Genomic DNA, 25953 nt, shown 5'->3' with positions numbered 1-25953 from the left:
AACAACAAAACAAAAAATAAACAAACTTTAAAATTAAAAAAAGCACAAACAACTAAGCAATAAAAAGAAAATATAAATGTTATATTATTCCATACCATCTTGCCAATGGTTTCTTTGCAAGGTTAAGGTCAGTCTAATAACTTGAATTCTTCTCCTAACAACCATGCATCCATAGTTTACACTGGATAGATTAAGTGCTAGCAATGCTAGATGTCAATATACTATCAAGAAATTTTTTTTAAAGGACTGCAACCATAGAAAACAACCAACGTTGATAAATTTAAAAGAAAATAAAATACAAGCCAGCAGCACATCAGCAATGTCTCTGCTCTTGCCACTATATATAGATTCGGAGATGTAAGATTGAATTGGTTTTCAGTCCTCAAATCAAATGATTCCATGCCTAATGCCTCAGCCACGGAACTCGTCCAGTATTATATTGCAAGTGCTCATAGTCTTGCCATCAAGGAGACCTTGATTCCATAGTTTGATCATAAACAGTCTCCAGCACCTGGTAAAAACGTATATGAGAACACTATCAGGTTCAGATAATATAGGGAGTCCAAACATGCATACAAGGCACATGAAAATCCTAATGGCATCTGTTTTGTTTTAGCATGACACGAGCATTACTGTTATAAACAAAATCACCACGAAACAGGTTAAATGGGTTCGCTGCAGAATATAAAGACAAAATGCAGAAGTTAGAAGGCCTACCAAAGCCGTGTTGGCTCTTGCACAAAATCGCGTCCATGCAGCTTTGTAAAAGCCTTAGATGCCCAGTTAATATGACACATGAACCGAATCCTGTTATCAAAATGCATTTCAACTGGTAAGCAATGATATCCAGATTGTGTTTTCTTCTCTCAACTCAGTATGACCAAATACATATAGATACAAACAGACACTATATGTTACATACATGCATGGCTCTGCAACATGTTAACAAATTCCCAATCAAACGTTGTGGAAAACAAAGAAACAAGATAATGAAAATATTGTTACTCTAGAAAAATATTAAGTCGTTTTACAAATGCACAGCACATAAGCTGGTGGAAGGTTTGAACAATACTTTATGAAGTGTATAGATTGACCCTTTGAATGATGCACATGCCATGTGCAATAATTGTTTTTATGATTCCATAGTTTCATTGCAGTAAATTAAAGAACAGAAGCAAAAGAATAATCAAGTGGCCATAAAATTCAAGATCACCTATTCCTTCTGATAAATGAATTCCAAAGATGCATCACATGCTTCTCATCCTTGGAGACATCCGAAAAGTCAGCAAGCATCTGCAGTCAGGGCATTAAAGAGAAGTAATTCCTTGACAGAGATTTGTTTCTAGAAAACTAAATGTTACTACAACACCCCAGTCATTAATTAAGTATCTCCCTATTGAAGTCAGGTTTCACACTCAACACTTTTCAATGAAGTGCCATGTTTCAATTCTACCAAAGTCAGGTTTCATGCATATAAAATTTGCCAAACTTTGTTGATTACTTATCAACTACAAGAGCCATTTTGGTCAATTTTAACATTTTATTCAAAAGCCTTTTGGCTTAAGTTTAACCAAATACCCAAACTTTTTGAAATTGGAAAAAACTGAAAAGCAACTCTCTCTTCCCTGCAGGCCCCTAAGACATAGGTTTTAGATGCTCAACTAAGTCTTTTTCAAGTCAGCTAAAGAAGAAGAAATGGTAGATTGCTGCTGAAGGTAATACCTATAGCCCTAAAGCATAGATATGGAACATGTTAAGTGTTGAAGATAGAAGAATAGTGTGTATATTCGTATTGCTGTACAGGAAGAAGCCCTATTTACACATAAGCTAATAAGCTACTAGCCACAGAATTCAAAGAACAAACACAAGGCATGCTTATTCATCTAACTACACTCTAACAACCCCTTATTCATCTAACACTCCCTCTCAAGCTGGAGCATAGATGTCAATCATGCCCAGCTTGTTACAAATATACTCAACCCTGGCCCTACTAAGACCTTTTGTAAACAGATCTGCCAGCTGATCACCGGTTCAAACATGAACACTAGAGAGTAGCCCTTGTTGAATCTTGTCCCGCACAAAGTGACAATCTACTTCAATATGTTTAGTGCGCTCATGAAACACTGGATTATTTGAAATGTGTATAGCAGCTTTATTGTCACACCACAAAGGAACTGGTTTATTCACCTCTACACCAATCTCCCCAAGAACATTACACAACCACGTCACCTCACAGGCCACATGGGCCACAGAATTCAAAGAACAAACACAAGGCATAGAGAGAAATTCTAACTACACTCTAACAACCCCTTATTCATCTAACAGACAATAGAGCTCTCATTAGTCTACAAAATATAGAATACACTGTCTGAAAATTGAGTCACTATTTTGTGCACCCAGAAATGCAAGCCTTAACTGTTTTTTCTTCTTTTTTTTTTTTTTTTTTTTTTTTAAAAAAAAAAATTTCCCATAGGACTTAAATTCCCACATCAGCCAACCATACAGGGATAGAGTAATTCATGTGTCTGAGCTTGAGGCTCAAGCACACTTGTGATACCATTTTGTCAGTGATTAGCCCTATAAAATCACACATTGCATGGGTCAAAGTTTCTAGTATAGCTCAACATCATTGTTTGCATCCCGGTTGATATTATCACTTTATGAAAGCAAAAGTATAATGCATGTCTAGTAAGGAAAAGTATACCCTTCGATCTTCAATATCTTCAAGATCATAATCAACCTCATCCTCACTGTTGTGATCAGAAAGAACTCCCTCCAATGTCATTGGCTTCATAAACAAAAATTTAAAAACAAAATCAGATCATCTAGTTTGTGACTTGCAATTGCAACTGACTGAGGCAGAAGTGATGATTGATGGAGATAGCATAAAATTGCAGCATTACCTGACCACTTTTTGAGTGAAAGAACCTGCCTTCCTGCATAAGATTAGGGCTGAAAAGAGAGGAAATTTAGAAAGGGTAAAGGGAAGTATGCAGATGACTTGCATACAAGGTTTAATCAAAATGATCACAATGATAGTCAAATTAGTAATAGAATTCATGTTTTCTAATGATCTATTAAACTCAAATAGTGCCAGCTTACTGGTACAATAGTGAAAGGTACTATTGAGATTTGAGAACAGACAAGGAAAGAATAAATATAAGGTTTTCCTCCATGCATACAGGTTAGTTTTTTAGTGATTCAGAATTTTTTACATAATCAAATTACTTGCAGCAGTCACCATAAATACCAGCCAGCGAGGCTGCAAGGCTTACCTAATGTACACATTGGTTTTGTTCAAATGGGACCACAATAGGGTAAAGAGTTAATACCCAAATCGATCCTTCGACTATTGCCATTTGTTAATTTCTGTCCTTGATTTTTTTTTTTGAAAGCAAAGACAACAACATATATTAATTCAAACGGTCCAAAGAGATTACAACGAGGAGAGAAACGGGAGGGAGAGAGACCCACTCCCTGCAATCAGCATTGAATAAAGCCTCCATAGCTAACAGATGGGCTGCTTTATTCGCGGATCGCTTAGCAAATACAAAGCTAACACAATTAAAACTTTTAGCTAGACAACGGACATCCTCAAGGATTAGATCAAAAGAAGAGTTAATGCAACTTACTTTAAACGCTACTTATTTTGGTCATCTAATGACTATTAAATTTCTATCTAATTTAGTCCTCCATTAGAAAAACCGTCTATGAGCCGTTAAGTCCAAGGGTATTATTGTCATTTTCAATATCAAGAGCACCAAAATAAGTAGTTTTTGAAGATGAGGAACCAAATTGGGTACTAACTCATTTAAATATGTATTTCTTTTTAGTTTATTGAATAAAGTAAAATTAATGACTCCTAGTTAGTAAAATTAACTTGTAGTTATATTCTAAATTTTTATAATCATTTAAAATTTTAATCTGAGTGCTTATGTTTGTCAAATGAGTGCCCTTTCATTTAATGGTAGTTATAATTTTGTTTGACCTTAATTTGATCGTAAACCATCTAACAAAAGTTACCCCAAACGAAATAGTTGTACCACGGGCAGATCCGAAGGGGTTGGCAATGGGGGCAATTCCCCCCTCCCCCACGGCCGCACCCCACCCCATTATATATATATATATATATATATATATATATATATATATATATATATATATATATATATGTGTGTGTGTGTGTGTGTGTGTGTGTGTGTGTGTGTCTGTGTGTGCGCGCGTGTGTGGTAAATGTTCTAATAGAATTAGATAATATATTATTATATATTAATGATAATAAAGGATGAGGTGGCTTAGTTGGGCTTAAACATCTTTTTATTTTAAGAGGTCTAGGGATCGAAACTAACCAACTATGTTCTTTTGCCCCACTAAACTTTTTTCTAGGCCCCGCCCCTGAGTTGTACTATACTCTTCAAAATTATATTATGTATGAACTTTCTAACATGGCAATCAGTCATTGGTCATTAGGGTGGTGGTGTTGGTTTTTTTGTTTTTTTTTTTTAATTTCCTTTAGTCAAAGTATATACTCATTGAGGAACTCCACTACATTTTTCCTAATGAAATTTAGGCAACTTATAACTTGTTTCAAGCAAATATATAATATTTATGATAATGATGATACAAATACAACTATACAATTTTTTTAGCAATCTATATATATATATATATATATATATATATATATATATATATATATATATATAAAATAATAGAAGTGTTGCTAAATATTTTTTTTGCTCATTTATGTATAAATATGATGTATTATACACTATATTTTCTCAATAAATGGGATCAATATTAATTTTTGCTAATAAAGGACATTTTTCAATTTCTTTAAAATGATAAATATATAAGATTTAGGATAATGATAATAATACAACAATAAATGTATAAATTTGGTTTATCAGTAAATATACAATGCACTAATACAAATTCATGCCCTGTTATCGCATGCATGTGAATCACAAAATACTTCGGGCATAAGTTTTAAATGGTAATCACGTTTTTGTTAAACATGTCTATATTTGAAAATGTTCCAAAATGTTTTGGTACTACATGTTCCAAAATGTTTAGGAATTGAAATATGTTGTTGTTGTTGTTGTTGTTGTTGTGTATAAACTATAAAGTGTAATATACTATTTGCCTATATAAATAATAAAATTCACTAAGTTTTTATTTATTTAAAATTGTTTTAATTTGTTTAAATTTTTTTCATGCATCACACGAGTAAATTACTAATTTTACAAACAATGTTTGAAATGTGTAAATACTACTACTACAACAATGATATGTGTCAGAAGTTTGGCTTCGCATCACGGATTCACGGGTCTATGGCTAATGGAAGAGGAAGATGTTGGTCACCCAATGGTGAAGGCAGAGAAGAACGAGAGAGCAGAAGCTGGAGGAAGAAAACTTCCTTTTGATTTTATTCAAATTCCAACTTACTTTAGGTTGTGTAAAACTTCCCTATATAAAGGGATTACAACTTGTGTTCCATAAGGAAATAGAGATTATTGCTACTAACACTATATTCTAAAATATGTTTACTTAAAGTAAAAAAGAGCAACTACTAATAAAATAGGAAATAAGATAACTAAATTGATTCCAAATCAATTTGAGCAAATTGGGCAACATTTTAGGTTGGCATTTGTATCTTTGACCCAAGAATGTATCATCACCCCCTTCTTGGAGATCAAGCTTGTCCTCAAGCTTGAAGGATGGAAAGCAAGTGATAGCATTTAGGCTGAATGAATTCAGGTGATTTCTCCGCATGCATCCAAGCGGAATTCAAGGAATTCCTTCGTGGATGCATACCAAACAGGCGGTTCTTCACCCTCCTCTAATGTCCACAACATGAAAAGGTGGTGGCATTTATGTCTCGGAAAAAAAATGCTCATCACAATTATAACATAACTTTTTTGAGCCCCTCTTGGCCTTTTCTACCGGGGATAAGAATTTAAACGAAGGTTGGGGTGAGTTGGTGTGGGTGGTTGGTTGTTGTGGGGGTAGTGAGACGGTGAGACCAGGCAGAGAGAAGGTGTGAGGCAGGGGGTGGGTTGTTGTGTGTCGTTTCGGTGGGCAAAATGCCTAAGAGGTGGCATTTCTGGTAGAAGTCACCGGCTGTATTAATGGCTTCGTTTAGAGAACTAGGCTTCGTCCTTTCCACATCAATCCGAAGTACCTCGTCCAAACCAACGGTAAAAAGATCAACACAGCTAGGAGTACTGTGCCAGCCCGTGCAAGGTGAGCCCTAAAATCCTTGATATAATCATCAATGTGTCTCCCTGTCTTAAAGAGTTACTTCAATTCTCCCAACGGATTAATGCTTCGCGGTAGGCCAAAACTCAAACACGTGAACAACATTCCTCCTTAAACGTCGTCCAAGAAGCGAAAGTGGACACCGCTTTATGTCGCTCGAGAACGTATCTACTGGTTTGGTGAGCAGTGTTTCCCCCTTTCAATTGCACTGTCGGTTTGGTCACCCGTCTTTACCAGCGTTAAAGAAGATGCGTCCTGGTTTAGAGCCTTTGAAGGTTTTGCAATGTGAGTCATGTGAGTTTGCAAAACACCATCGTATTCCTTATGTTTCCCGGGTGAATAATAGAGTAGATTCTTTGTTTGAATTAGTTCATTCTGATGTTTGGGGACCGTGTCGGGTTACGTCCAAAAGTGGCTTTCGATATTTTGTAACCTTTGTTGATGACTTCTCTAGGTGTACTTGGTTGTATCTCATGAAGTCTAGGGGTGAGTTGTTTGATATTTTCCAAAGTTTTTGTTCTGAAGTAAAGACTCAGTTTAATAAGACTATACAATGTTTGAGAAGTGATAATGCTCAAGAATATCTTCTTAAATCCTTTTCGAGCTTTATGAGTCAAAATGGCATCATACATCAAACTTCTTGTGTTTACACCCCCCAACAGAATGGTGTTGCAGAAAGAAAGAACCGCCATTTGTTAGAAATTGCCCGTGCCCTTTTGTTCCAAATGAAAGTGCCTAAAGTGTTTTGGGCGGATGCTGTTCACACTGCATGTTTCTTTATCAATAGGATGCCTTCGTCGGTACTCCGTGGTCAAAACCCATACTCAGTTGTATATCCCTCCAAACCCTTGTTTTCCTTGACTCCCAAGATTTTTGGTTGTACGTGTTTTGTACAGGATGTCCGTCCACTAAAAGGGAAGCTTGATCCTAAATCCCTTAAGTGCATCTTCCTGGGGTATTCTCGAACTCAAAAAGGGTATAGGTGTTACTCCCCGGATTTGGGGAGGTATCTGGTTTCGGCTGATGTCACTTTTTTTGAGGAGACTGTGTTCTCTGATAGCATTCTTGGGGGTAGGTCGCCGGTGATAGAGGAGGATTTTCTTACTTATACTATCACTATTCCTGTACCCACAGTGGAGTCTGCTTCTAGAGTTGTACCTTCCGTGCAAGTATATTCAAGACGGCCTCGGGATGTAGTTGCGCCAACGGTTGCACAGGTGAATGCTTCTCCCCTACCAGAACCTCCGTCAACTGATCTTCCCATTGCTGTGCGAAAAGGTAAACGTAGTTGTTGTCATCCACTGTCTTCCTATGTTTTCTATGGCCATTTATCAGAGTCTTCCCGTACCTTTATATCCAAACTGGATTTTGTGTCTGTCTCTAAAACGTTGTGTCAGGCTATGTCTCATGATGGGTGGAAATCTACTATGGAAGAGGAAATGGCAGCCCTTGAAGAGAATCAGACTTGGGATCTTGTCCATCTCCCCGCTAGGAAGTCTCCAATTGGATGTAAGTGGGTTTACGTTGTCAAGACAAACCCGGATGGGTCGGTTGCTCGGCTTAAAGCGCGGTTGGTGGCTAAAGGGTATGCACAAACTTATGGAGTTGATTACACGGAGACTTTTTCTCCGGTTGCGAAGTTAACGTCTGTGCGGGTTTTTATTTCTCTAGCTGCTGTTAATAATTGGCCGTTGTATCAGTTAGATGTCAAAAATGCATTTCTACATGGTGATTTGGCAGAGGAAGTGTATATGGAGCAACCACCTGGGTTTGTTGCTCAGGGGGAGAACGAGAAGGTTTGTAAGTTGAAGAAGTCCTTGTACGGGTTGAAACAGTCTCCCAGAGCGTGGTTTGGGAGGTTCAGTACTGTTGTTATTGAATTTGGCATGCAACGTAGTGCCTATGATCACACTGTTTTTTATAAGCATTCTAACCGTGGCAGCGTTTTGTTGATTGTCTATGTGGATGATATAGTGATCACAGGTGGTGATGCAACAGGGATTGATGGGCTCAAGTCTTTTCTTAAAAAGAAATTCCATACAAAAGATCTGGGAGTATTGAAGTACTTCCTTGGGATAGAGGTTGTTTGTTCTAAGAAAGGTATATTTCTTTCACAACGGAAATATGTGTTGAATCTACTTGAAGAATCTGGGCTCTTAGGGTCGAAGCCTTGCGAGACTCCTATGGACCAGAGTGTTAAGCTTGTAGCCGGTGAGGGGGAGCCTCTTGAAGATCCAGAGCGGTATAGGAGACTGGTGGAGAAATTAAATTACCTTACTATCACTCGTCCGAATATTGCCTTTCCAGTGAGTGTGGTGAGTCAGTTCATGGCGAGTCCAGAAAAAATCCATTGGGAAGCTGCAGTTCGAGTTGTGAAGTATTTAAAGAGTGCTCCTGGGAAAGGAATTTTGTATGTCAATCATGGGCATATGTGTGTTGAGGACTTCTCTGACGCTGATTGGGCTGGGTCACCGAGTGACAGGAGATCGACAACGGGGTATTGCGTGTTCCTTGGTGGCAACCTGGTGTCGTGGAAGAGTAAGAAGCAAGATGTTGTGGCTCGCTCTAGTGCAGAATCTGAGTATAGAGTAATGGCTCATGTGGCATGTGAGGTGACGTGGTTGTGTAATATTCTTGGGGAGATTGGTGTAGAGGTGAGTAAGCCGGTTCCTTTATGGTGTGACAACAAAGCCGCTATACACATTTCGAGTAATCCTGTGTTTCATGAGCGCACTAAACATATTGAGGTAAATTGTCACTTTGTACGGGACAAGGTTCAACAAGGGCTACTTTCTACTGTTCATGTTCGAACTGGTGATCAGCTGGCAGATGTTCTTACGAAAGGCCTTAATTGAGCCAGGATTGAGTATATTTGTAACAAGCTGGGCATGATTGACATCTATGCTCCAGCTTGAGGGGGAGTGTTAGAGGAATAAGGGTAGTTAGAGAGAGTTGCTCTTGATCTTTCATTTCTGTTTTTGAATTGTGTGGCCTAGTAGTCTTTAGCCTATGTATAAATAGGTTCTATTCTGTACAGTTCAGTAGTGAGATATATACACAGTTTCATAGTTCAAACACTTAACAGTACCAAAGTTGGGCTTCACCAATCATGTGGTGTGCAGCTAGAAGAACTCGATCGAGGTCCAGGGTGTCGGCATGCTGAAACGAAGACTCACAACAAAGCAGCTAGACCATAGGGTATTCCTCACCCAAAAACAAAGGAAATTCAACCTTGGGGTATTTGTGAAAATGTCGTGAGTGATCTCCCCACATTCGTTGTAGTGGAAACACCCTCGGTGTGAAGAACAACATCCGATTTCTCCTCTTGAACAGGTTGTTTCCCTTGATTGGTGAGTATCTGTTTCACTAGTTTCTCTAAGTTGGCAAGGGAAGTTGTATGGTTGTGGGAGGTTGCGGATAAAGAAGTGATCCTTGCAGACAAGTTTTCAATTTTGTCGTGTTGCAATTCCAAGGCTTTGAAAGATTTTTGCAAGGCTTTGATAACAGGTTCATTGTTCAAATCAGTACCCATGACACCGACAACGGGAACCATGTGACATGTCTCAGAAGTTTGGCTTCGCGTCATGGTTAGTGGAAGAGGAAGATGTTGGTCACCCTATGGTGAAGGAAGAGAAGAATAAGAGAGCATAAGCTGGAGGAAGAAAACTCTCTTTTGATTTTATTCAAATTCCAGCATAACAATTAGATATGACCACGGTTCGGTTCAAACCGAACCGGAACCGACCGTACGGTTCTGGTTCCATTTTAAGGAATTCTGGAATCGGAATTGGCGATCCAGAACCCAAAAAAAAAAAAACAAAAAAACAAAAAAAAAAAAAAACAAAACAAAACAAAATAAAACAAAACAAAAAAACAGGTGGCCTGTGGCCAGCAAGCCACTGCCCAGTGCCTTTGGATTTTGGAATCCTTTAAAACAAAACATAAAATAAAATTTTAAAAAAAAAAAAAAAATCACGGTTCAAACTGGCGGTTCAAACCCGAACCACCGGTTCGTCTATTTCTGGAACTCGAACTGTGGTCATAGCTAATAATAGCTTGTGTTCCACAAGGAAACAGAGATTATTACTACTAATATTATATTCTAAAATATGCTTACTTAAAGTAAAAAAAAAAAGCAACTACTAATAAAATATGAAATAAGATAACTAAATTGATTCCAAATCAATTTGAGCAGATTGAATTGCATTTGAGGTTAGGATATGTATCTTTGACCCAAGAATGTATCATACTAGTGTGTGTGTGTATAACAAAAGTTTTTGTTTTCTAGATTTTATACCCTACTTTACTATAATTTAACCAATTTTCACTTTTAATCAAAAGTAACTCAACTTATTTGGAAGTTAAAAATTAATTGTCACATTAAAAAGTTCACACATAGTCTAATTTCAAAAGGTTATAGAACAATTATTTTATTTGGGGTAGCTTTTGTTGAACAGTTTATGGTTAAATTAGGCTAAACAAAATTATTAATATCTTTCCGTCAAAAGGCACTCATTTGACAAACATAAACACTCAACAATTTAAACTGCAATAAAAGCTAAAAATAAAGTTACAAATTAATTGTACTAATTGAGAGTCATAAATTTTAAAAACTACTTATTTTGGTCCTCTAAATATTGAAATGACAATAATACCCTTGGACTTAATGGCTCATAGATGGTTTTTCTAATGGAGGACTAAATTAGGTAGAAATTTAATAGTTAGAGGACCAAAATAAGTAGCGTTTAAAATCAAAGACAGTAATAACAAACATCAATAGTTGAAGGACCAATTTGGGCATTAACTCATAGGGTAAATTACCAATATGCACAGACTTTCCATTTAGTTCAAGTGCTCTATTATGTTATGATAATGTCAATGACTCAATGAAATGTAGCAAACCATTTCACTGATTTTATTGTTACTAAGTATGTTAAGCTCTTCAATAATATAATTCTCTCCAGACAAGTGAAATTTACCAGTTGCATATAAGTTTATTAAAAGAAAGAATCAATAAGCATACTTCATTGAGTCATCAGCAACTGATTCCACATTCCTTGTTTCTGAATGTTGAATCTTTGCAGGAGGCGGAGACTGCAGCTCAGGTGCTGATTGCACAGAATCAGGATAATCATTTAAATCTTGACCTGCAGCAGAAAGTATCGGTTGCATTAGGACTGGAATACTGGATGCATCTGTATGGACTGTACAAAGAAAAGTCAGTAAACTAAGGTGGCATGGGGTGTAAAGAATGGCAGTGGGCCTAAACCAATATGAAATATGTGAGAAAAGCGCATGAAATGTTGAGTGTTTTTATCAAAATATGTGATTCAAGTAAACAGAGTTTCTCTTTTTTCGTAACATCATGTCGTATTACAAAATGTTTTGGTCCCTTAACTATAAGTGACATGTTAACTTTTGGTCTTCAACTTTAAATTATTCCACTTTTAGTTCTCAACTTTAAACACATTCCACTTCTAGTCCAAAATGCCTTTGTGAAAATTTCACCAAACTTCATCTTACTGCATTTAACGACATTTTGGACTAAAATGAAACATTTTTAAAGTCAAGAATTAAAAGTGGAATAAATCGATGATCAAAAGTATAATTGTGACTATAGTCAAGTGACCAAAAGTGGAATAAACTACTTTGTGGTATATCTACTCATTACTACTAATTCTCTTTAAAATATTAGCATGACAATATAACCAATTCTTTGTAAGAAAAGCTTTGAATTTTTGACCAACAGTACCACAAAAAGCATTATCATGTCGAAGCCTTTCAGGAGGAGGAAGACAGCTTCTAGGTACAGATTGCACACAATCAGAATCCACAGGTTTATCTGTACGATCTGCAGCAGATAAACATCAAGATATTAGAGCATCCCCAGTAGTAATAGATATTTGTGGGTCCAACCTCTTCCACGTCAACATTCAATATCTCATCCATCTCCAATATCCCTCCCCAATAGAAATATCCTTCAACCAAATATTTTTAGGCCCACCAGCATTTCAACTATATGCTTTATTTTATTTCATCTATTAACATTATTTGAATTTAAATAATATTTCAAATTAAATATATTATAATTTAATAATTTATAATTTAATTACAATTATTTTACAGGTAATTTATATTATATAAAACAAATATTAAATTCGAAAAAAAAAAAAAATTGTTTCTAGAAGTGGTGGACTTCTATCATTTCAACTTGCACCCAACGGGCACATGCTATGCACACCACCACAGGGCACAAGCCTTGCAGTGTGGATACTAACTACGGTAGGAATATCAAATTGTGTTTTTAATTTTTATCTCAGCACAAAAAAACATGAAAATGAGAAAACAATTCAGACCGGCTTTTCATGTAATATAAACAAGTCATACGCAAATAATCGTCAATAAAAGTGAAAAAATACTGAAACCCAAATTTAGAATTTTACACCAATCATCCTGTGTTGACACCCCATCTAAAATGGGGTTGCTGAGAGGAAAAATAGACATTTATTGGAAATTGCTCGGGCTTTCATGTTCCCAAGCACTTTTGGGTTGATGCAGTTTTTACTTCTTGTTTCTTGATCAATCGTATGCCATATTCGGTGTTACATGGAAAATCACTTTATCACTGTTTGTTCCCACAAAAGTTTGTGTTTCCTATTCCACCGAAAACATTTGGGTGTACTTGTTTTGTGAGGGATGCCCAGCCTCATGTTACGAAGTTAGACCCAAAGTCACTAAAGTGCATTTTTTTGGGATACTCACGTGTCAAAAAGGAATATAGGTGTTACTGTCCAACTACGATAAGATATTTGGTGTCAATTGATGTAACTTTTCATGAGGATGTTCCTTTCTCATCTCCATCACCTTCTCATAATCAGGAGGCTGATGATGTTCTCATCTATACAATTACCACCACTTCCACTTTCCAATCACTCAAGTAGTCAAGCGTATTCCCATAACCAACAGTCTGTTCTTCCAGAAATAGTTACCCTCAACACAAAAACTTCTTTGGCTCCTGTTCCTAACACAACGCCCGTCTCATGTCCTGAGCCCGCTTCTTCGTCGAAAGATCCAGATGACTTGCCAATAACCCTCCGTAAAGGTAAAAGATCATGTACTTATCATGTTTCGTCTTTTGTCTCATATACTCACTTACCTCATATTTCATGCTCTTTTCTTGTTTCTCTTGACTCCATAACTCCTAAAACTGTCAAACAAGCCTTATCCCACCCTGGTTGGCATAACACTATGATTGAGGAGATGAATGCTTTAGATTTCAATGGTATGTGGAACTTGGTAGATTTATGGGAAGAAGGCGATTGGATGCAAATGGGTGTTTGTAGTGAATGTTAATTCTGATGGGTCAGTGGCTCGATTGAAGGCTCATCTAGTTGTTAAGCGGTATGCACAAACTTATGGTAGTGGATTACTCTGACACGTTTTCTCCTTTTGCGAAATTGACCTCTGTCAGGTTACTCATTTCTATGTCTACTGCATCTAATTGGCCCTTACATCAACTAGACATTAAGAATGTTTTTCTAAATGGTGATCTTCAATAGGAGGTCTACATGGAGCAACCACCTGGGTTTGTTGCTTAGGGGAGTATGGTAAGATTTGTCAGCTTCGCAAACCTTTGCATGGCTTAAAGCAAAGACCTTGTGCCTAGTTTGGGAAGTATAGTCAAGCGATTGAGAAGTTTGGCATGTTGAAAGGCAAGTCTGATCATTCTATTTTTTTATAAGCATTCTAAAGCAAGTATTATCTTATCAGTGGTTTATGTGGATGACATAGTCATCACAAGAAGTGACACCGATGGTATTGTATCTCTCAAGTCATTCCTTCATACTCAATTTTAGACTAAAGATCTTGGCACATTAAAGTATTTCTTAGGTGTTGAGGTAATAACGGATTAAGGAGTAAGAAAGGTATATTTCTCTCTCAAAGGAAATATGTACTTGATTCGTTGACTAAAACAAGAAAATTGGGAGCTAAGTCATGCAATACTCCAATGATCCCTAATTCACAGTTAACCTCAAAAGGGGAGCCATTTGATGATCCAAAAAGATATAGACGAATGGTTGGTAAGCTAAACTACCTAACTGTAACTCGTCCTGACATTGCATACTCAATTAGTGTTGTAAGTCAATTTATGGCATCCCTAACTGTTGACCATTGGTAGTTATAGAACAAATCTTGAGCTACTTGAAAGGGGCCCCAGGGTGTGCAATTGTATATCAAAAACATGGACATATGAGGATTGAGTGCTTTGCAGTCACAGATTATGCAAGGTCTAAGGAAAATTGAAGATCTACAACCGGATTTTGTGTCTTCTTTGGTGGGAATTTGATCTCGTAAAAAAAGCAAGAAACAAAATGTTGTCACAGGGTCAAGTGCAGAGTGAGTATAGAGCAATGACACAAGCAACTTGTGAAATCTTATGGATACATCACATTCTGAATGAAATAGGATTCAAGGTTCCTATTCCTGTGAAGCTATGGTGTGACAATCAAGCGACTCTCCATATTGCAGTCAATCCTGTCTTCCATTAACAAACCAAACACAAGTTGATTGTCATTTCATTCGTGAAAAGATACAACAAGGCTTAGTTTCTACAAGGTTTGTGAAGACAGGAGAATAGTTAGGAGATCTTTTTACAAAAGCCATAAATGGGTCTCGAGTAGATTACTTATGTAACAAGTTGGGCATGATCAATATCTATGCTCCGACTTGAGGGGGAGTGTTAGACATTATACATGGTAGGAGGCATATATTTAGTCATTAGTATAGCATGATCTTAGGGATTGATGAGCATCATCTTAGGCTACTCCGACACGTTTTCTCTTTTTGCGAAATTGACCTCTATCAGGTTAATCATTTCTATGGTTGTTGCGTCTGATTGGCCCTTACATCAACTAGACATTAAGAATGCTTTTCTACACGGTGATCTTCAAGAGGAAGTCTACATGGAGCAACTACCTGGTTAGAGGTTGGTTTTGATACCATGTAATGAAGAAAGGAATTTGTATTTCACACTTTTCTAAGACAAAGGAATACACATATATATACAACAAAATTGATACTAACTATGTTAGGGATTGGAAATCAATCCCTAAGATCATGCTCATCAATCCATAAGATCATGCTATACTAATGACTAAATATATGCCTACCATGCATAATGTCTAAGTGTCTAACACAGTGTATTCACATATCCAAGTTTTTTGCTCCCCAATGGTTACTTGTCAGATATTAACTGGTTTGGCAAAGCCAAATATCTCCATTGGGGATGCTCTTAGAACTGGCTGAACCACATTTCATGAATCCATGCAACTCTTTAGAAGTCATACTAGTAACTACTGAGCATTGGTTTTGATCAACTGTACCGAAATAAGCATTACCATCTTGAGGTGTTGTGGGTGGTGCCTCAGTGCTCCCAGGCAATGACTGCAGGCAATCAGGATCTGCGTGTGTATGCGAATGGCCTATAGAAGAGAAACATTGGTGGAATTAGAGCAGAGTATCGCATTTCACAATCAGGTACCTCTACTAGTTATTAATAATTCATAAGTAAAGAAAAGCATAGGTAAACTGTAAACATCCCCCCCCCCCCAAAAAAAAATATATACGGAGTATATATATTGGAACATATACAAATGAGTTCATGGAATTTAATACACTAAGCAGGATTTTTACCATCTGTCTTGCACTGACGCTCACTGACTTTTAAATCCAAGACATTCGTTGCATTTCGAACCACAGTCTGTGACTTTCTGCGCCTAAGTGACTTTGCACTGTGAATGAAGTAAGTTGACTCTTTTGTTGATTTATTTCATGGAAATCACAATGTTACAACAAGACAACATTATTTATGATCAGTACAGAATGAAGTGTAGAATAGTTAGTACCAGAATAAGAATGCTCGATTCTGAGGGTCAACACCATGACCAATAATCTGAGAACACAACATAAGCAAAGAAATTTAGTCACAAAAGCAATAAATTCATTATTGCCACTATATATCACTTGCATAACTTGGTATTGATTGGTTGGAGGATTGGAAGGAAAGAAGAAGAAAAGAGGGATTTACAATAATGTGAATGAATATATATATATATATATATATATATATATATATATATATATATATATATATATATATATATATATATATATATTTTAAAAAGGGATAAGGAGCATGGGAGGGAGACCCTTAGTCTCCTTTAATTCAAACATATAGACTCCATAGTCAGATCATTTACAATTCCGTATTTCCGTATAAGAACAAAGAGGAAAATGGGTTTTGACTCTCTTCAATCACCAACTGGAAATCACTAAACAAAAATTGGTAGATTAGCAAACTGTCTGGATAGATAAAAGCAAATTAACTTTGTTACTCAAAACCTCTTGTTTTATGTCAAATGTTTACCAGTCATAAAGGAATAGATAAATAAAGATCTTCAACAAAATATGTTGATTTACTGTATTTGTGACAAATTTGCAGTAATTTCCATCTTACATCACAAAAATATGTGTCAGACCTCATAGTGGAATTCAAAGATGTAATTTCAGATGGGTATAAATGCAGCCTACAATTTGACACAAAGCTTTGCAAGTAAAATAATACAAAACATTTTTCTTAATCCATTTTACAGGGTTGGGGATGAAGAAAAGAAATAAATTTTACTCTAATCCCACCTTAGGGCTCCATGTGTCGGATTTGGGAGATACATTTACAGATTGGCACTCTTTAGTCACCTGGAATATATTTGGTGTTAAAGTTTACAGATCTAATAATTAAACAAAATTACAGCTCACTGAAGTTTACCGAGAACTCAAAATTGAACATATCGTGAGATGCAGTTAAGTGACATTCCAGTCCCTAAACAAAAATTTAAAAGAAAAAATAAATCTTGTAAGAGGCTGCAACTCTAGTTCAGCTAGGTTCAATTTCCTCTGACGAAAAATTAGCATGAAGCAGAATGTTAGTTTGTTACCTTAAAGTTTACACATTTCATCAAGCAGAAGGGACATGCGAAATCCTCCGTTACTGCAAGATGAACAATGAACCAAATGGTTAAAGTATAGAAGATTAGTACTAAATCACATCCTAGGCATTAGGCCTAGGTCGAATTCTCCAAATCCCACTTCCCCATCCCCAGATTTAGCTCTACCCAAAAAAAAAAAAAACTACAGAAGATTAATGCTATTTTCCTGTACTGCAGGACATGCTACAAACAAATAACAACTGAATCTAGGAAGCTACTGCTTCAGCAGTTCTTTAGGGGATACTTCATTCCATGCAAACTCAAGTGTGAGACAGTGGCCTTCAGTCCCATTTGCAGAAAATCTTTTGAAGTTCAGATGTTCAGTGTATGACCTACTGACACTTATTTCAATTATACTTCAGGTTGGAATGATTACTTACCACTTTAGGGTTATTTCTACTGTTTTTGGTATTTCGGTAATTTTATCCTCGGGCTGCTCACCACTGTTAATTCTAGAGTAATACTCACTCCACTGTAATTTATATGGCATACTAGTCTACTACTATAACTATTAAGACATTCAAAACTTTATTCTCAGAATAGGAGCCCAAGACATACTCTACATACTAAACTTAGGTCAGTGAAGTTAACATTGAATAAAGACTAGACTAGCTAAACAAATAATTACTATTAAAAAAAGGTGAAAACATTGACATGGTCTTTTATTGTCAGGAATAATATTACCTTCAGTTGTTAATAACTTCTTGTCACGCTGTGTATAGTTGAAGACAACATTCCCACTCCTTAACCTAGAAAATGGAACCATCAAAGGTAAGCAACTTGCATGCATTTCACCGAGAAGCAAATAAAAAAACATATTCTCCTTACACTGTTTAAGTGTTTAATGAGCAAAGGAGAAGTAGTTAAACCAAATTATGTATTCTTTAATGGAAAAATAAGAAGACTAAAAGAAAACGAGTCACACTAAAGACAAAGTAAAATATTCAGTATATGGAACTAATGGAAGCAACAGCAGGTTGAGCAAGAAAAACTCCCATCCTAAGAGTTGAGAAACATAGCCTAAACTAAAAATTACACTGTATTAGATAATTAATTTTCTGACTTTCTGCTCAATTATATTCAGATAAAACTGCAACTACCCTTAAACTAAGGCATTGGTTTTATAGTTTATATGAGGAGTTAAACTACACTGTACCCCTTTAACCAGCAACACTCAACCCCTTATTCCCTTAATATATTTATTCATTTATTTTGGTGGCACTTAATTCCAACACACCTCCCTCCTTATTTTGCATAAACTCCCTGGAATACTATCTTTTCTTACTTTAGTTTACTATCTGTACAATAACAATGATAATAAAAATACGGAGTAACAACTAAATAGCAGTCTAATCATGTTAAACACATATATCACCGGACTGGACTTTGCATGAGGGGTAAAAGTGTCACAAAATAGTAACAAGTAGAACCAAGCATCAATGGTTGACCACTTCCAAAGATAAGTAATTAACAATTATGATACGCATTAGACAATGAGAAATAATAGAAATGTAAACAAGAAAGTTTGAAAGAGGGGAAACTCACCGAACTAGATTTGGGCAACCACTAGGAATTGCATGTTCTGCATATGAATCATAAACGTTTCTTTCTGTCACACCAATTTCCCACGCAGAAACCTCCACCTGAAGCTGCTTGATCAGTGTATCCTTTGCAACCAAAAATTTGAGTCATCGGTCAAAATTTAGGGAAAAAAGTATAAGAATCCCGACAGAAATGGACAGATGATAGAGAGAAGAAGAAGTACCGAAGCTCCAGGAGAAGGCGTGAGCCCGAATGAAGGAATTCCAGCTTCCAAATGGCTTGACTGAAACGAATATATATAAATTTGTGAGCTTAAGTCAAATTTTTACAATAATTTCAGACTAATCTGGAATTGAACAATAATCTGATCTCATATGGAGAGCTAAATGTATTGTAACATTCACATAAAGGGCTGGAATACGAAACCTTATTTAAAGGTAGTTGAATTCATCTGGCTCGAACAATTGATACAATCTGTTATAATAACGATTAGATGAAAGTAAAATACCTTCAAATAATAGGGATCCAGATCGACAGATAAAAACGTATCCGCAGTCTCGCCTAAACTCCAGCTCGCACTGTCGGTCCATTGCCAAGAAAGAAAATCAATCGGCACCTTTCCAACCAAGCAATCGCCTTCAACATTTGCTATCACCACAACCAAAGTTACATCAGGACAACACGCTTCAACGTTTAAGCGTTACGAAGCAGACCTGGCGACGAACTTACAGGGAAATGCCGATAAATCCATACAATCCGGGGTGAGTTTTGCTGCAAGGAGCCATAGAAATTATTGCTGGAATTCAAGGGGGTAAGATGCCGATTCAGCAAGTTAATCTAGGAAAATGCATGCATACCTGAGCTGATGAACATAACGGAAAGAGAGGCGGTGTCCAGTTCTGATAGCTTCTCCATTTTAGGCAGCATGAAGCTTGCTTGGACATGATTCCCTCTTGTTGTATCAGTGTACAGAATCCGTGCTCGTCCAAAACGATACACACTCTGCGTCAAAATCTCACTAAGATGAACAGTATAATCCTCGGAGAATTCTACCACACTTGCTAAGATCAACAATATTATGGTTTCTTTAGTAATGGACTAATGGCAGAAATTGTCTCTTTTTTTTTTTTTTTGTTAATAATGAAAATTAAAGAAAACGCATTTTAAGGGCGTTGTCATTGGGACAGGATTTCCAGGACCTGCTTACTTTGTGTAGTGACCGGCTTTGGCGATGGGGGGTGAGCATTTTCGACAGTTTGGACACAAAATGACAATGCTGAGGCAGATTATGGCACGTTTGAGAGAGGATCGTACACCTACTGGGGTGGACGAATTCTGGGCAGCGGAGAGAGAGCTTCAAAAGTTAATTCGGGCAGAGGAAATCTTTTGGAAGCAGCGTTCCAAGCAATTATGGTTGAAACACGGGGATGCCAATACGAAATATTTCCACAAAACTGCTTCGGAACGACGCAAACGTAACACAATTACACGTGTTAAAGACCAGCATGGGACATGGCTGGAAGGAGAAGACATGAACACAGAAATTCTCAGGTATTTTGACAACATATTTTGTTCTGGGTCTAGCAGTCCTGATCTTTTTAATCGAGTCCGGAAAAGGGTGACGGATGCCATGAACACAGAAATTCTCAGGTATTTTGACAACATATTTTGTTCTGGGTCTAGCAGTCCTGATCTTTTTAATCGAGTCCGGAAAAGGGTGACGGATGCCATGAACACCGTGATGCTACAGCCTTTCACGAGCCTGGACGTGAAAATGGCACTTTTCAACATGGCCCCGGAAAAGGCTCCTGGGCCGGACGGCTTGACTCCGGCCTTTTTCCAACACTTCTGGCCGATATTAGGCCACGATCTGTCCATGTTCATTATCAAATGTGTGGAAACTAAGAGCTTTCCGTTGAGCTCAATGAATCAAACATCGTCCTTATACCTAAGAAAAAGATACCAGAAAAAGTCTCGGACTTGCGACCCATTGCACTCTGTAATGTTGTCTACAAGGTTTTAGCTAAGATGTTAGCTAATCGACTGAAAGGGACCTTACAACAGGTTGTGTCCCAAACGCAAAGTGCGTTTGTACCCGAGAGGTTGCTAACAGATAATATAATAGTGGCTGGGGAGGTTGGTCATTTCCTGCGGAGAAAGACGAGTGGGGCGGTGGGATGGGCGGCGCTTAAGCTAGATATGGCTAAAGCGTACGACAGAATGGAATGGGCATTCCTGGAAGGAATGCTACGGGCTTTGGGCTTTGACAGGGGGTGGGTGGATCTTGTAATGATGTGCGTTTCTACTGTGAAGTATGCGATTCTGGTAAATGGGGTAGCTGTGGGTCATGTCTGTCCTACCCGTGGGATTCGACAAGGGGACCCTTTATCGCCTTACCTGTTTATTTTATGTGCCGAAGGACTCTCAGTCCTTCTGCAACAGGCAGAGGCTCGAGGTGATATCCATGGAGTGAGGGTGGCCCGGGGGGCCCCGGCTATCACTCATCTCTTCTTCGTTGACGACAGTTTAATGTTTTTCAGGGCCACTCAGCACGAAGCTCTAACAATCAAAGCTTGTTTAGACACATATAGCATGGCTTCGGGGCAGCTCATAAATTTTGAGAAATCAAGTGCAGTATTCAGTGCCAACACCGAACAGCACATGCGCCGGTTAGTCACGGATTATGTAGGAGTCCAAGTCGTTCCGGATTTGGGCCGTTACTTGGGACTTCCATCAGTCCTGGGTCGGAACAAAACTGCTAGCTTCCGTTACATCGAGGAAACCGTACGGGCCCGGATTGGTGTGTGGACCCACAAACTGTTGTCCCGCGCAGGTAAAGAAGTTTTCCTCAAGAGCATAGCACAAGCTCTCCCGATCTTCACTATGTCGACTTTCCTTTTACCGGTACGTGTTTGTGACACGCTTGAAAAAGCGTTCAACAGGTTTTGGTGGGGGGGCGGAGGCACGGGTAATCGGGGATTGCATTGGCTTAGTTGGTCTCAAATGTGTAGACCAAAGGCGGAGGGTGGCCTCGGTTTCAAGAGGCTACACGAATTCAATCTAGCTTTGTTGGCCAAACAAGGGTGGCGTCTGCTAATACATCCGAATTCGTTGGTCAGCCGACTTCTTAAAGCAAAGTATTATCCATACACGGATTTCATGGGGGCTCAAACTGGCGGAAACCCAAGCTTCATATGGCGTAGTATTATGGCCGGGCAGCGCGTCCTTCGGCTGGGGATAGCACGGCGTGTGGGTGACGGTTTGGACACAACTATCTGCGGGTGGAATTGGCTAGCAGATGCTGACAAAGGACCATTAACCACTCCATGCGTGGAGGATTTGCGGGAGGCCAGAGTTAGTGGCTTACTAAATGCTCAGGGGACTTGGGATGTTGAAGTTCTTCGTGACATATTTAATGCGGCGGACGTACAACGGATTCTTGCAACGCCAGTTAGTTCCCAATACAAGGACTCCTGGAGGTGGATTGGGGACCTCCGTGGCCAGTACTCAGCAAAACATGGCTACCGTCTACTCATGCATGATAACAGGCATCTCGAGGAACCTGGGAATTTCCAAGCCTGGAAGGGGTTGTGGTCGCTTCCGATACCACCGAAGGTCAAGAACCTGCTGTGGAGATGTGCAAGAGGAGTGCTGCCAGTGCGTGAAAACCTTCGTTTGAGGAGGGTGTGCATCGGCGGCGGTTGCCCTTTATGCGGCTTCGCGACAGAGACGGCCGAACATCTTTTTGGCGATTGCATTTATGCCAGGACTGCTTGGGGGGACGACGATGTTATGCTGGGAAGGGATCTTCTCAGCTTTATGGACTCTGTTATAGGCCAACAATCCTCCCAACAACCCTCCTCTGCGGCAGTGAAACTTGCGGCAGTGTTCTGGAATCTTTGGCTTGCCCGGAACGATGTGGTTTGGCACGACAAGATTCCGTTGGTGGAGGAAGTCTGCGCGCAAGTAAGACGCTCCCTTAGCAACTGGGAGATTGCTTATTCAAAGCCTGTTCGTGCGGCTGGTGTTTCTGATCGAGCAGATGTTTGGAAACCACCACCCCGAGGAGTAATCAAGTGCAACATCGACGCGGCTGTGTTCGTAAATGGCGCCGGGTTTGGGGCGGTATTGCGGGATCATGACGGCTTGTTTGTAGCAGCTAGAAGCGGGTGGCTTGAAGGTGTGACCGATCCGTATTTGGCAGAGGTCATTGCAGCTAAAGAAGCCTTGTCTTGGTTGAAGGCACAAGAACATAGAGTTTATTTTCTTGAATCTGATTGTTTAAATTTCTGTAATGCTTTTAATTCTCGTAGTACTGATTTTTCGTATGTAGGATCTTATGTGACGCAATGCTTATCAATTGCTAGCGACATAGGGACCGTAACTGTGGTCCATGTCAGGAGAACAGCGAACCGTGTGGCTCATGAGCTTGCTCGGGCAACCGTTTCTGAATCTGTCTCGGGGGTGTGGGCGACTAACCCACCATCTTATATTGTTGGTTTATTGAATTCTTAATGAAGTTTTGTTGTTTGTTTCAAAAAAAAAAAAAAACAAACAAACAAAAAATAAATAATGAATAATTAGATCCTTTCAACAACAAAAAAAATGAATAATTAGATAAATACAAACAGTTAGTTATTCAATTAAGGACTATTGGTGGATAATTTAATTAAGAAATACGGAGTAATTGTCGTACACGGGGCAATCTATATCGAAATTGATCGGACATGTAATTTGATAATTATAAAATGTTTAAGTTCGATTTACCTTATTGATCTTTTTTAATTTGAGTCAATAATTATGGACAATATGTTTCATCCAGAACATATTTTCACTTTTTGTTTGAGTCAGATAACTTTGGACATCTTAGGATCACAAGACACGTTTCACTAAAGCACACTTTCAAATAGTGAATAAAAATTATTGTACCTATTAAAAGGTTGTGAGCAAACTTCTCCGTAAAATCAAAATTATTATTATTATACTTATAATAGTTACGAGTTTTCTCATATTCACAATAGCGCCATTACATAATAATTTGAATGAGTTTTAATAAAAGTTACCTCAGTAACTGCCTTGTCGGTAACTTCTTTGGCCAAGAGCACGCAAACTGGGAACACGCCTTCATTCATCACTTTAGTATTTAAAGACACAGGCAATACTACTTCCATTTGCACTCTGTGTATTAAATATTTACAATTTTTTATTATAAACACTGATATAATAATATTTATACACAACTGTGAAAGATATTACTTATAGCAATCAATTAATAAAATGCAACATAATACAATTTTAAAAATTTTATAATTTTACCTGCCCTTAAACTTGTCACGTTGTTTATAACTCAAACACCTCTGGAGAAACAAAGGTTGCTGCAAAGAAAAGATGCACAGTTAGGCTCATCACAACTGCATAGTTGATCACATTGAGATGTATCTTAAGTGGTATTTTGTTTTTTTTTTTTTTTTTAGTGATGAAAACCAATTCATGTTTACTAACTGAAAAATTTCTCCAGTTTTTTCAGAAAATTGGAAAATTAGATAACAGAAAACAAAAAACATGTTTACAGTTTTTCATTTTGAAAGCTGAAAACTTTTGTCAGTATTCTAAAAAACTTGAAAACTCTTAAAAATTGTTTTTTTAAGTGGAAAACAAAATCTCTATCATCTAAATTGGTTATTTATGACTACAACCACATTCTCACCATTATTTACTTACATAATTATTCATTACTATAATTACCTTCATTATCATATTCTTTTACTTATCATCCTCTTCTATATTATCTATTCGCATTTACTTATATAAACATGATTTATTTGCTTACGCTTAAAGTTAGACATTATTTACATTATCACAATTAAAACTTGAACTCTATACCAAGTTTTAGATTTTGATTGAACTCAATAGATTATTGATTCAGATATTTTTAGTTATGTTATATCACAATATAAGTTTGGTGTCAAGCACATTGTGTTCAATTGGCACATATGTGACTCTCCTTAAATGAAGGTCACATGATCGAAATTTATATATATACATTTCACTCAAATGAATATATCCAAAAATATTTTAAATATTAGCTCAAAAAAATATTAATATTACTAAGCTAAATGTTATGTGAACTTAATAAATTATTGGTTTGGATATATTTTTAATTATGTTATATACGGATATGATTTTGGTTCGAATATAAATGAAAAAATATTACATATATTAGATTTAAAATTAAAAATTATATTCATTTCATTTAAACCGAACATATCTACAAATATTTAAAGTGTAAGGTACAAAAAATCACTCGAAATTAAACTTGTGTTAAATTTATAATGTTAATATCAACAAATTTTGAAAATGAATTTTAGTAAACAAGTTTTACAAACAAAAAAAGTTAAAAACAAAGAATAGGAAAGAGGGAATGAAAACTGAAATTTTAGAAAACATAAAATAGATAAGAGCTTCACGAAGTAAACGGACCCCATAGTTCATACTCAAGTACTGAGTAATGATTATGTGTTGTAGGTTCGACTGAAAGAGTGTTAACAATAATCAAATTCATAACATTGAAGTACGATAATCATATTTCATCAACTCAATTACTCCTTTCGAGACTCTATAGTGATATAATTGCACTAATAACATATAGTTCCAACAACCAAAAAAAAAAAATTTACAATATTGTGTATTTATAAAGTTGTATATACTTTACAAGTTATACTCTCACTTTATAAACTCTTGATGAATCACAATGTACAATTTTATAAAACATACAATAGTATCAAATTATTTAAACGCAATAACATTTTGTATATCTTGTAATTAAAAGTAAACGAATTTTTAAAATCCCACATTAAAAATAAATAAATTGTGAAAGCAATTAAAATTGAGCACAATAAATAAAGCTGTCAACTAATTTAAAAATCAGAAATGAAATAAACTCAATATATAATTAAATAAATAATAATGTAATTATAGAATATGAAATTACATACTCCTTTAGAAGCACGATAGTCGATAAGGTTGTATATTTCAACAGGTTCGCAGAACGCATCGTCAAGGCCTTCTATGGTTGCAATTTCCTCTTCACACGACGGCATATTAT

General features: G+C 37.1%; 1 protein-coding gene across 1 annotated transcript; it reads right to left on the bottom strand.

Moving 5' to 3' along the window:
• Positions 1 to 60: 60 nt before the first annotated feature.
• LOC109165816 (polycomb group protein EMBRYONIC FLOWER 2-like) lies at positions 61 to 25953 on the bottom strand. The gene is made up of 22 exons (XM_019314758.1): positions 25844 to 25953; positions 24165 to 24223; positions 23912 to 24026; positions 19706 to 19850; positions 19578 to 19619; positions 19357 to 19496; positions 19072 to 19131; positions 18852 to 18973; positions 17991 to 18055; positions 17256 to 17308; positions 17087 to 17140; positions 16957 to 17016; positions 16167 to 16213; positions 15955 to 16052; positions 15660 to 15743; positions 12014 to 12112; positions 11285 to 11408; positions 2904 to 2952; positions 2705 to 2788; positions 1214 to 1293; positions 718 to 807; positions 61 to 511 (listed from the first exon to the last, which is right to left on the bottom strand). The coding sequence occupies exons 1-22, from the start codon at positions 25946 to 25948 to the stop codon at positions 412 to 414; spliced, it is 1875 nt and encodes a 624-aa protein (XP_019170303.1). The 5' UTR covers positions 25949 to 25953; the 3' UTR covers positions 61 to 411.

The sequence above is a fragment of the Ipomoea nil genome, unplaced genomic scaffold, assembly GCF_001879475.1.
Source record: "Ipomoea nil cultivar Tokyo-kokei standard unplaced genomic scaffold, Asagao_1.1 scaffold3069, whole genome shotgun sequence".
Classification (NCBI taxonomy): Eukaryota; Viridiplantae; Streptophyta; class Magnoliopsida; order Solanales; family Convolvulaceae; genus Ipomoea; species Ipomoea nil.
The sequence above is the reverse complement of the archived record's forward strand: the minus strand, read 5'-3'. Positions and strand labels throughout refer to the sequence as shown.

Excerpts from the sequence above, each read along its gene's own strand:
- LOC109165816 (XM_019314758.1), bottom strand. The coding sequence starts at position 25,948 with ATGCCGTCGTGTGAAGAGGAAATTGCAACCATAGAAGGCCTTGACGAT. Across the intron at positions 19,851-23,911 it reads CCGACAAGGCAGTTACTGAG|AGTGTGTATCGTTTTGGACG; the intron begins GTAACTTTTATT and ends ATTTTGACGCAG. Across the intron at positions 18,974-19,071 it reads CGCCTTCTCCTGGAGCTTCG|GATACACTGATCAAGCAGCT; the intron begins GTACTTCTTCTT and ends TTGGTTGCAAAG.